At 47.3% G+C, this 13,059-nt stretch overlaps 1 protein-coding gene across 2 annotated transcripts in view; it reads left to right on the forward strand.

Moving 5' to 3' along the window:
- The window catches only part of LOC124044120 (anosmin-1-like), a 64,693-nt gene that overhangs the window by 43,432 nt on the left and 8,202 nt on the right, over nt 1-13,059 (forward strand). For both annotated transcript variants that reach the window (XM_046363590.1, XM_046363591.1), the window contains 5 exons: nt 2,894-3,078; nt 3,500-3,629; nt 8,944-9,149; nt 9,993-10,140; nt 10,537-10,683. In XM_046363590.1, the coding sequence (XP_046219546.1) occupies nt 2,894-3,078; nt 3,500-3,629; nt 8,944-9,149; nt 9,993-10,140; nt 10,537-10,683 (816 nt within the window). The remainder of the gene's footprint in view (nt 1-2,893; nt 3,079-3,499; nt 3,630-8,943; nt 9,150-9,992; nt 10,141-10,536; nt 10,684-13,059) is intronic.

The raw sequence follows: 13,059 nt of genomic DNA on the forward strand, positions 1-13,059 counted from the left end.
GCCATCTCCCTCTGGAGAAGCTGTTGTTGCTTGATCCTCACCCTCCCCAGCTGTTCTTAGCTCCACACCACTTCAAGACGAGCGTGAACAGTGCCTGACCGCCACGGGGTGTGGCTGCTCAGTGTTTCAAAACAAATGCAGTCATTTAATGTACGTATGTGAAACATGTCTTCATTGTTAACCACCAGAGCTGTATATAACCATGTATATTAATGGCTCTGGTAACCATGGCATGACACTGAGCACTCATCTGTATTTAAACGTTATGGGAGGCCATTGTACTACATGAACCTTTTGAAGAATGTATTGTTGGATGTGTTGTGTTCCTCCCACTATGATTGGTGCTCTTTTGCCTTGGCCCATGTAATTAGCCAGGTCGTTATGACAGTGTGTGCGTGGGCATCCAGGAGAGTTATTGTTGGAATGCGTGAGACATGAATGGAAGCTCAGCTCTTCATCACTGTTCATCAGGGATAACATCATGGCTGTGGTTTTTTGGATGGGGCGGAGCAAGTATGTGGCCATTGAAGGATGAGTCCTATGAGTATGATTATTGGATGGGACCAGGACCCATAGTGGTAGAGCTGAGCGAGGGTTTAGGATTGGTCGCTTAGCTGCATGTGGAGGGTTGTTGGATGAGGAGTGTGTGTGGCTGAGGGAAAATGAGACGGGTAGGAGGAATGCTGTGGTATTGTGCGTTCGTCATTGACGCACGCACACACACGCTGGAGCTGTAAAACAATGGCAGACAGTTTTTCCTCTGTGTAGAGCCTCTATCTACGAGACACAAGACTGACTCCATATGTGTCTGGCAAATGGGCCCTCCATCTCCCACCCGGCATTTTATAACCATTAATCAATCATGTTAAAAAGCCTCTAAAAGAGATGTAACAGGATGAAGCAGCCTGCTTATGCAGCACAAGCAATTCAACACTATTGTGGGCACTTTGTTAGCTGTTACTTTACAACCTTGAGTTCGTGTTTTATACTGTATGTGTTTCATGAATGCAGAGCAGCTCTAGGTGCTCCCTCTCCTCAGTTGGAGCGACGAGGTCCTTGGGTAAGTGTGTGAGAACGCCAGGTGATTTTAATCGAGAGGTATGGGATTTATTCAGTGATTTTCTGTACTCCTGAACGTTGTTTCCAATCTCCATCTCATTACCACTCAGCCCATGCTCTATCAATACGTCACTACCTCTCAGCTGAAATCAATCCTCCAGGAGAGAGTTCATCTGTCCTGGCCGTTCACTTTCCCCTCACCGAGCTTGTAATAAATCTAATTTATTGCACATTGAAAGCGTTTGAATGGGTTGACGTGAGGAACAATGAGGCAAATGTAATGTGTGCCTAATGTGCAGTTGATGTCGGAAGTTTACCTAGTGGTTAGAGCGTTGGACTAGTAAGCGAAAGGTTGCAAGATCGAATCCCCGAGCTGACGAGGTAAAAATCTGTCGTTCTGCCCCTGAACAAGGCAGTTAACTCACTGTTCCTAGGCCGTCATTGAAAATAAGAATTTGTTCTTAACTGACTTGCCTAGTTAAATAAAGGTACAAAAAATAAACATTTAAACTCAGTTTTTTACAATTCCTGACATTTAATCCTAGTAAAAATTCCCTGTCTTAGGTCAGTTAGGATCACCACTTTATCCTGTTTGGGATAGGGGGCAGCATCTTCACGTTTGGATGAAAAGCGTGCCCAGAGTCAACTGCCTGCTACTCAAGCCCAGTTGCTAATATATGCATATTATTAGTAGATTTGGATAGAAGTTTCACTCTGAAGTTTCTAAATATTTTTGAATGATGTCTGTGAGTATTACAGAACTCATATGGCAGGTGAAAATCTGAGGTTTGTAGTTTTTAACCTTTTGGCCTATAGAATGCACAGTGTCTATGGGGTCATATTGCACTTCCTACAGATTCCACTAGATGTCAACAGTCTTTAGAACCTGTTTGATGCTTCTACTGTGAAGGAGGGGGGAATGAGGGAGGGCTCTTTGAGTCAGTGGTCTGGCAGAGTGCCACGAGCTGGTGACGCGCGTTCACGTGAGAGTTAGCTTGAGTTCCATTGCATTTCTGAAGACAAAGGAAGTCTCCAGTTGGAACATTTTTGAAGATTTATGTTAAAAACATTCTAAAGATTGATTCTATACTTTGTTTGACATGTTTCTACGAACTGTAACGGAACTTTTGGACTTTTCGTCTGCTTGCGCATCGTGCGTTTGGATTTGTTTACTAAATGTGCTAACAAAATGGAGGTATTTGGACAAAGATTAAAGTTATCAAACATTTATTGTGGAACTGGGATTCCTGGGAGTGCATTCTGATGATCATCAAAGGTAAGTGAATATTTATAATGCTATTTCTGACTTCTGTTGACTCCACAACATGGCGTGTATCTGTTTGGCTTGATTCGTTGTCTGAGCAGCATACTCAGATTATTGCATGGTTTGCTTTTTCAGTAAAGTTTTTTTGAGATCTGACACAGCGGTTGCATTAAGGAGAAGTATATCTTTTAATTCTATGAATAAGTTATATTTTATGAATGTTTATTATGAGTATTTGTAAATTGATGTGGCTCTCTGCAAAATCACTGGATGTTTTGTCAGCGAAATATTACTGAATGCCTCCCCAAAGAGACAGCTGGTAAAACACATTCTCTTCATCCAAGAGTATATCACGGTCCATCACAGCACAATGACCATGCTAATGACCCAGTGGACAGTGTCTGGCTGTCTGTCTCAATCTCACAGTGGTGATGTTATGTAATTTCTCTCCAAACGTCAGTCTCCCGGTGATGATGTCATGTCTCTCCTTAATTTTGTCGCACCGTGATGTCATGGCCTATTCTCTACCAAAGTCAGTCTCGCAGTGATGTCATGTGTATGTGTTCTCAGGAGCTCCTCTGAAGCCTAGGAAGGAGCTAGTGTTTGTGGAACAGCTGTCAGGAGGCCTGGAGATCCGCTGGTCCTCTAAGTTCAACATCTCTGTGGAGCCTGTGCTGTATGTGGTGCAGCGCTGCTGGAACTATGGCATCCACCCCAGTGAGGACGACGCCACAGAGTGGGAGACCGTGGCACAGGTAGGTCAGCACTGCACACTACACCACAACATACCAAACCAGGCTTCTCTGAAAACCTTACTGCATGTGGATCGCTCTTTCATTCACATACAGCACATTGTCATCCAACCATTTCATTTAGTTGCATGCTCAGTACTTTTGTTGAAAGATTTAACATAAAATCTGTGATACATTCTTTGGGGGAAAAATAAACCCTAAAACTAATATTTTCACCACAGGAAATAGATGTGAGAAAGTCATTGTGCTACTCCACAGCTGTCATTCAGACTGTCTGACACTGTTACACATTCCTTACTGTCAGTGTCTTTGAAAGTTTTGCAAGGAAAAACAGATGTCGGATGTTGCAGCAACACTCACAAAAGTTGTGACCCTGTGTGACCTCTGACCCCTGTGTGCCTACTCTCTCCCATCTGTCCCTCAGACTACAGAGGAGCGCGTCCAACTGGCCGACATCAGAGCCAGCAGATGGTACCAGTTCAGAGTGGCGGCCGTCAACGTGCACGGGACCCGCGGGTTTACTGCCCCCAGCAAGCACTTCCGCTCCTCCAGAGGTAGGCTATGTCTGAGTGTGTGTGGGGCCCCTTCAATGAGTGTCAGTTCCTGTGTGACACCCTATCCTCTCTCTTTGCTACAGTCAAGGCCTAGGAACAGGTGGGACAATCCTTTACAACATGATTTGCCTCAGTAACGGCCCATTGACCCATTTTGTTACACATGTGCATGTACAAATTGTGTTTTCTGCGTATTGCGTTGGTGTGTCTGTGACCTTTTGGCTAGAATTAAATCAAGCATGCACTGAGGAAAACCCAGTCTGCAGAAACATACATGCATACATACATTACAGATTATTCACACCCGCAATGCTAATTTATTGCAAGCAAATAGCTAAATGATTTTGGCAGGATGTCTTAAAAATCTATCACAAGCATATGTAAGCCTTGATTATTTTTTTCCTACCTAGCAAACCTGAACCTCAAATCTGATTTAGCTACTCCTACCTCGGCCAACAGCTCCGGCCCCCCTGCAGCTCCTCGCCCAAGCCTCTCCAGGTTCTCCTTTACCCAAATCCAGATAACAGATGTTCTGAAAGAGCTGCAAAACCTGGACCCGTATAAATCAGCTGGGCTTGACAATCTGGACCCTCTATTTCTGAAACTATCCGCCGCCATTGTCGTAACCCCTATTACCAGCCTGTTCAACCTCTCTTTCATATCGTCTGAGATCCCCAAGGATTGGGAAAGCTGCTGCAGTCATCCCCCTCTTCAAAGGGGGAGACACCCTGGACCCAGACGACACCATTCTATATACTTTCGGCCCGTCATTGGACACTGTGCTATCTAACCTCCAAACTAGCTTCAATGCCATACAACACTCCTTCCGTGGCCTCCAACTGCTCTTAAACGCTAGTAAAACCAAATGCATGCTTTTCAACTGATCGCTGCCTGCACCCGCATGCCCGACTAGCATCACCACACTGGATGGTTCCGACCTTGAATATGTGGACACCTATAAGTACCTAGGTGTCTGGCTAGACTGCAAACTCTCCTTCCAGACCCATATCAAACATCTCCAATCGAAAATCAAATCAAGAGTCTGCTTTCTATTCCGCAACAAAGCCTCCTTCACTCACGCTGCCAAGCTTACCCTAGTAAAACTGACTATCCTACCGATCCTCAACTTCGGCGATGTCATCTACAAAATTGCTTCCAACACTCTACTCAGCAAACTGGATGCAGTTTATCACAGTGCCATCCGTTTTGTCACTAAAGCACCTTATACTACCCACCACTGCGACTTGTATGCTCTAGTCGGCTGGCCCTCGCTACATATTCGTCGCCAGACCCACTGGCTCCAGGTCATCTACAAGGCCATGCTAGGTAAAGCTCCGCCTTATCTCAGTTCACTGGTCACGATGGCTACACCCATCCGTAGCACGCGCTCCAGCAGGTGTATCTCACTGATCATCCCTAAAGCCAACACCTTATTCGGCCGCCTTTCGTTCCAGTACTCTGCTGCCTGTGACTGGAACGAATTGCAAAAATCGCTGAAGTTGGAGTCTTTTATCTCCCTCACCAACTTCAAACATCAGCTATCTGAGCAGCTAACCGATCGCTGCAGCTGTACATAATCTATTGGTAAATGGCCCACCCATTTTCACCTACCTCATCCCCACAGTTTTTATTTATTTACTTTTCTGCTCTTTTGCACACCAATATCTCTACCTGTACATGATCATCTGATCATTTATCACTCCAGTGTTAATCTGCAATATTGTAATTATTCGCCTACCTCCTCATGCCTTTTGCACACATTGTATATAGACTCCCCTTTTTTTCTACTGTTATTGACTTGTTAATTGTTTACTCCATGTGTAACTCTGTTGTCTGTTCACACTGCTATGCTTTATCTTGGCCAGGTCGCAGTTGCAAATGAGAACTTGTTCTCAACTAGCCTACCTGGTTAAATAAAGGTGAAATAAAAAAATAAAAATAAAAGCATTCCTTGCCCTTCCGATCCTAAAGTTGTCAATTCACACTGATGCCAAACAGAACATAGTCATCAGAAACCCCTGAGTGCAGAACATGTTCTTTTCTGCATAGTGTTGTAACCAGACCTTTGTACGTGTAGCTCTTCAAAGGTGGGCTTTTCCCTCTTTACAGCCATATAACATGTAATATGTCTGAGTTAGTCAGGATATTGCAGCTTTCAACTGCATGTAAGTTGTTGTCTGGCTTCCATGGAGAATGAGGTAAGGTAGGCTGCTCAGTGCTTCAGATCTGTGCTACAAATTAGCACTGAGTTTGATGGCTGGCTGTAGGGCTGTGCTGATGCCTGTCTTGCTCTGTGTGTTCCCACGTTGAATGACACTAAATAGCTCTTTAATGTGACCGTAGATGACATTTGTTAAAGCACCCGGCCAATTGTTGTGGAATTCTTGTAGATCACAGGTTTATGAGTAATATTGTGTCTAGATTTGATCTGGTGTCGAGCCGATAGGCTCTGCTGGTGTACAGGGAGAGCTGTGCGTAGCGTACTGCAGTGCACTGAGATCAAGTTTTGGATTGGACCCTATGTCTGAGTTCTCGCGTTTGTTTTACTAACATGCCTTTGGGTAGAGCTTTTGTCAAGTGGTAACCACCTTTGTCTTGATCTTCAATATTTATAGCTATAATAAGATACTAGTGGAATACTCACCAGGGAACCAAAACACAAACCACCTTACATTTCACCACTAGTCAGCTGCCTGCTCTGCCTTTTTCCAACTCCAGCCCTCCCCCCGCCCCCATTACCATTGTTAGTGTTAATATGTATATATTTTATTATAATTATTACATTTAGTTTTTTATTTCACTGACCTGCATTGTTGGTGCTCAGAGCTTAAGGTTTTCACTCTACCCTGTAATTACACCTGCGACCCTGTACATGTGACTATTAAACTTCTAATCTATTCTAACGTGTGTTCTGAGAGGCTGTTGACATCAAACACCAGGTGGAAACAGGATTTTGCTGCAGTCCTGAAAACTGACCTCCAATCAGTCGCATCAGCCCCACAAAGTTGATGGATTGTCGAGAGCTGTCATGGACTTGATGAGCGATTTGATTCTGTCATTCCGTTATTTACATAGCTCAGTCTGATAATCAGATCAAACTTTATTTGTCACGTGCTGAATACAACAAGTGTAGACCTTACCGTGTAATGCTGATTTACAAGCCCTTAACCAATAGTGCAGTTCAAGAAGAGTTGAGTTCATTTGGTAAATATTTTCTTAAGTAAAAAAAATAATAAAAAGTAACACAACATAACAATAATGAGGCTATACAGGGGGTACCGAGTCAGTGTGCGGGGTACAGGTTTGTACATGTAGGTAGGGGTGAAGTGAAAAAAGCAAGTAGCAGCAGTGTACAAAACAAATGGGGGGGTGTCAATGTAAATAGGCTATGGCCATTTGATTAATTGTTCAGCAGTCTTATGGTTTGGGGGTAGAAGCTGTTAAGGAGCCTTTTGGTCTTAGACTTGACACGCCAGTACTGCTTGTCGTGTGGTAGCATTGAAAACAGTCTGACTTGGGTGACTGGAGTCTCTGACAACTTTATGGGCTTTCCTCTGACACCACCTATTATGTAGGTGCTGGATGGCAGGAAGCTTGGCCCTGGTGATGTACTGGGCCTTTCGCACTACCCTCTGTAGCGCCTTACGGGCAGATGCCGAGCAGTTGCCATACCAGGCGGTGATGCAACCGGTTAGGATGCTCTCAAAGGTGCAGCTGTAGAACTATTTGAGGATCTGGGGACCTATGCCAAATCTTTTCAGTCTCCCGAGTTTGTCGTGCCCTCTTCACGACTGTCTTGGTGTGTTTGCACCATGTTAGTTCGTTGGTGATGTGGACACCAAGGAACTTGAAATTCTCGACCCACTGATGTTAATGGAGGCCTGTTCAGCCCGCATTTTCCTTTAGTCCATGATAAGCTCCTTTGTCTTGCTCACATTGAGAGACAGGTTGTTGTCGTGGCACAACACTGCCAGGTCTCTGACCTCCCTATAGGCTGTCTCATTGTTGTTGGTGATCAGGCCTACCACTGTTCTGTCATCAGCAAACTTAATGATAGTGTTGGTGTCATGTTTGGCCACGCAGTTGTGGGTGATCAGGGAGAACAGGAGGGGACTAAGTACACACCCCTGAAGGGCCCCAGTGTTGAGGATCAGAGTGGCAGATGTGGTGTTGCCTACCCTTACAACCTGGGGGCAGCCCATCAGGAAGTCCAGGATCCAGTTGCAGAGGGAGGTGTTTAGTCCCAGGGTCCTTAGCTTAGTGATGAGCTTCGTGGGCACTATGGTCAAAATACTTTGAACACTGAGCTGTAGTCTATGAATAGCATTCTCACATAGGTGTTAATTTTGTCAAGGTGGGAAAGGGCAGTGTGGAGTGATTGCCATTTTTCACCACCATACTTTGTTTGGGCATTTTGCATAAAACTCTCGCTGCATATTTTATATAGCATGGATAACAGCTGGTTCGCTCTGAAACAGTCTCTTGTGAGTCGGTTGGGCACAAGTTCAGCCCAGAGTGTTGTGGACTTAGTTCAGGACCCACTTTCAAGTGGGAGAGAGAAGGAAGGGGAGAGGAGCTGACTGTAGCAGGCCTGTAGGCTCCGTAATCTTCTTAAGAGCTAATTCCCTCTGGTCTGGCATCTGGCCCTGCTTCTGACTGCCTGGCCCTGCCTGGGTCTACCGGCCTGACATCCATACTTTACTGTACACTGTAGCTGCCAGAAATCCTAAGACAGACCCCATCTGGCCAGCCTCAAAACCAGCCATCTTACTTACTTGCACGCATGCCCCCCAGTAGGGAGAGTCGAGGAGGAGATGGAATGTGAGGGTAGAGCCAAAGTGCGCAGCATGTGTTTTGTGATCCTTGACCTCAGCTCTCCGTCTTGCATAACGCTGTCATAAACGTGACATGACACCTGTCATAACATTTCATGACTGATTGTCAGTGGTGGACTAATTACGTTACACCATCATACTGGCTAGGCCCTGCTTAACTTTCTCAACTGGTGCAAATGTACCCTGGTTAGACACATTAAGCCAAATGTCTGACATGCTTTTTATCAAGATAAACACATTTCTGTGGTTAATTGATCGTCCCATCTAATTAATAACACATTGTTGGGGTGAGGGGGGCGGTTTGTGAATCACAAGCCAGTCATTAGCACCACGAAGACCTTGCAGCTGTCACTTTTCTGACACCTCTTACTGTCGTCGCTCCCAAATTGAACAAGCAAAAACAGTTCTGACAGCTGGAGAGAGGAGAGCTGCTGTGAATGACATGACTTTACAGTACTATGTTCCTGGTCTCTCTCCAGATCCTGCTGCCCCTCCCAGCCCGGCCAGCCTGCGTGTCACCAACATGACGCGGAGTGCTGAGGGGACGGTGACAGCCCGTCTCAACTGGACCCTGCCCGAGGAGCCTGACATCCCAGTCCATCACTACAAAGTCTTCTGGAGCTGGACCGTCCCTGGCAAGTCCCTGGTGCCATCCAAGAAGAAGAGGAGGAAGACCACCAACGGGGTAAGCATCGGCTCCTCTCTCCCCCTGTCTGGGTGATGTGTCGGCGGGTTGGCAGGCTAGAGACCGCGGGCCTGTGGTGGCCTGGTTGGACCAGACTCATCTAAACCCCACTCCCCTATTCTTCGCAATGTAAATAAGAACCAAAGGCCCCACAATGGAAAAACACATACAAGGCGAGGCAGATCTCATTTGATTACATAAACTCTTAACGCTATTGTTCAAGCAGCACGAAGCACTGCTGGCCTCATTTGTTTTATTTTCCTTTATTTCGCCTTAAACGCTTGGTTAAGCTTTGAAAGGAAACTTAGCTTATCATCGCTATGAAGAAGATAATTTTGATAGTGAATAAAGCGAAAACGCAATGTCTGACCACTTTCGCTGACTTAGATTCCTGAATGAGTGTTGGTAACCAGTTGCAGATGTGGTGTGGAGGTGAGAAAGCTGGGAGACACCAGATACCTATTGACACATGTACTACTGGTTTCCACTCTGGGACTGCAGGGCTTTGAATGCTACCTGCTGATGGTGGTATGTCAAAACAAGCGCCGGTCAATAACTGGAGCCTATCAGGCCCATGCTGCTGGAGGAATGCTGAGACCTAAACACAACGTGAAGAAGGCCCAGGGGATGGGGATAATGCGGCTCCCTCACACAGACCTTATCACTGTCTCATCTCTCTACATGTTGGTTTAAACCAGCACACGTGTTCCCAATAAGGATGGTTCTTATTCCCACAGACCAGGCTTGGGTTAGGACGGTTCTAGTCTACTGGATTTAGGGACATGGTTATGGTCTACTCTGTTGGCTCTGTGGGTGACAATGTGTGGGTGTCTCTGGTTTCAGGCCCAGAGCTGGGTGGATCTGGAGGGGCTGCTGACCAACAGTAGCTACACGGTGGAGCTGCAGGCCATCACCTACTGGGGTCAGGTGCGTCTGAAGAGCTCCAAGGCGTCACTCCACTTCAGCACCACCTTCCAGAACAATGGCTCAGGTAAGGCATCATGGGTTAAAAGTTGAAAGCAACTTTGAGGAAAAATGTACATACTATGATTTGAGATGTGGTTGTCCCACCGAGCTACAGTATCTTAAGATGAATGGACTAACTAAGTCGATCTGCATAAGAGTGTTTTCTAAATGACTCAACTATAAATGTAAAATGGCATTGAATTAATGACAAGGCTGAGCTCATTGGACATGGTGATAAATCAAGATGCTGTCCGATACAAATTTTATGAATGAATTTAAAAGTATTTATTAGCATAACTATTGGTATGATCACAGATGTTTAAGCTTCCCATATAAGGGCTTAAAGCTGCATTCTGAGCTTTTCTGAGTGTACCTGGACTGGAAATTAGACCTTAACCTTTCTTCTCTTTGTCCAACCAAGTGAAACCAGTGTCTAAGAAAGAGAAGGAAGTGATCATGCCCGTTGGCTCCACCCTGGGCAAGCGCCCGGCAGGCCCTCTGGAGGTCGGCACACCCTTCTACCAGGACAGCCAGCTGCAGGTCCGCGTTTACTGGAAGAACCGGGGAGGTATGTACCATATGCCTGTTCTGAATGTGGGTCTTGGCTCCTACACTACTGTAATTGCCACATCATTTCTCCTTCATTAGTTATCCTGAATCTTTTTATTGACTAATTAATGTTGGAATATGAATGATTCTCAGTTAAGTTCAATCTGGAAAAATGCTGTTGAATATTGTAGAGCAACTAAATGAAACCTTGTGTCTGACTGGAGTAATATGAGCGCAGGGTGAGTGAGTGTGAATCTACCGTGGACCAGGAGGAGCAGAGGTTTAGGATGTTCTGTTGGCTGAAGAAAAATAAACACCGGGAACGAGAGGTGATGGAGCTTATTGACAGCTGTAGCAAATATGAGCCGTCTCTCATACTAGTGTTGAAACTGTCCGTTTTCTTTTACAAGACCTGACGTCACCCGGCAGAAACACACAGGAGGACGTAAAAGATTTAAAGCATTACAGACAAATAATTGCATAAGTGTCCATAGACTCCTTAAACTTTGTACTCCTCCTTAGACTTTGTGCGCCAGCCCCCACGATTAAGACCAGAGTGGAAATATGAAAACCTTGAAAGGTGCGCTCCAAGGATAGCCCGTCAAGTCCAATTCACTGGGCAATGTTATGTTGCTAATATGTCATCGCACAAGCCAAGCTCCACAAAGTGGAGGCAGAAATGCCTAGTCTGGGGAGAGGAGAAGCCTGGTGATGAGGCCTTCTGCTGAATCACAGAGCAACTGAGAAGAGCAACTGAGAAGAGCTGGAGAGTCTTCCTGGTCCAGAGTGGTTAGCAGGGCTAAGTGATTGTGACTGGCTTGGGCACACGTTCAGCCCAGAGTGTTTTGGACTTGGTTCTGGGCCCACTCCATGGCTTGGCCTGGGGGGGTGACTCTATTACACTGCAGCTGTCCTAGTCTGGCAGGGTGGTGGTGGTGTGGTGGGCACAGACATGGCCTCTAACTGGGTTGATGATGATGGATGGCTCTGGGTCTGCCTCTGACCACCGTGGTTATACAGGAGGAAGCAGACAGCTGGACTGGAGAGAGCGAGCGAGACCTGGCCCCTGCAAGCCTAGGATCAGGTTTCTCTTCATCAGACTCTGTGTATTCAGAACTTTAAACTGAGGGACAGGTGATCTCAACGCTGCTGATTACTGCACTCGTTCATTTTGAGGCAGGTCAACATTGTGACACATCTGGTCTCAGATGGTGATGTAGTGAATCACGGGGAGACGGACACGGGGAGGGAGGAAGAGAGACAGACGGGAGAGAGGCGCACGTGGGGAGACAGACGCACGGGGAGAGGGAGCGGGACGCACGCAGGGAGAGACGCAGGGAGAGACACACAGAGAGAGGCAGACGCACGCAGGGAGACAGACTCACGGGGAGAGGGAGCGGGACGCACGCAGGGAGAGACCCACAGAGAGAGAGAGAAGCGAGCGGAGAGAGGGAAGCGAGCGGAGAGAGGAAGGAGCGGAGAGAGCGGAGAGAGGGAAGCGAGCGGAGAGAGAGGGAAGCGAGCGGAGAGAGAGGGAAGCGAGCGGAGAGAGAGGGAAGCGAGCGGAGAGAGGGAAGCGAGCGGAGAGAGGGAAGCGAGCGGAGGAGAGAGGGAAGCGAGCGGAGAGAGAGGGAAGCGAGCGGAGAGAGGGAAGCGAGCGGAGAGAGGGAAGCGAGCGGGAGAGAGGGAAGCGAGCGGAGAGAGAGGGAAGCGAGCGGAGAGAGAGGGAAGCGAGCGGAGAGAGGGAAGCGAGCGGAGAGAGGGAAGCGAGCGGAGAGAGGGAAGCGAGCGGAGAGAGGGAAGCGAGCGGGAGGAGAGAGAGGGAAGAGGCGAGCGGGAGAGAGGGAAGAGAGGGAGAGAGAGGAAGGAGCGGAGAGAGAGGGAAGCGAGCGGAGAGAGGGAAGCGAGCGGAGAGAGGGAAGCGAGCGGGGAGAGAGGGAGAGGGGGAGGGAGAGGGAGCACGAGAGGGGGGAGACGAGAGGGAAGGACAGACGGGAGAGAGGGAGAGCGGGGAGAGAGAACACGGGAGAGAGGGAGAGGGAGGGGGAGACGGGGAGACGGACGGACGAGAGAGAGAGAGAGAGAACACGGGGAGACGGACGGACGGACACACAGAGAGAGAGAGAACACGGGGAGACGGACGGACGGACAGACGGAGAACACAGAGACAGAGAGAGAGAGAGAGAGAGAGAGAGAGAGAGAGGAGAGAGAGAGAGAGAGAGAGAGAGAGAGAGAGAGAGAGAGAGAGAGAGAGAGAGAGAGAGAGAGAGAGAGAGAGAGAGAGAGAGAGAGAGAGAGAGAGAGAGAGAGAGAGAGAGAGAGAGAGAGAGAGAGAGAGAGAGAGAGGAGAGAGAGAGAGAGAGAGAGAGAGAGAGAGAGAGAGAGAGAGAGAGAG

Source organism: Oncorhynchus gorbuscha, linkage group LG09 (genome assembly GCF_021184085.1).
Source record: "Oncorhynchus gorbuscha isolate QuinsamMale2020 ecotype Even-year linkage group LG09, OgorEven_v1.0, whole genome shotgun sequence".
Taxonomy (NCBI): domain Eukaryota; kingdom Metazoa; phylum Chordata; class Actinopteri; order Salmoniformes; family Salmonidae; genus Oncorhynchus; species Oncorhynchus gorbuscha.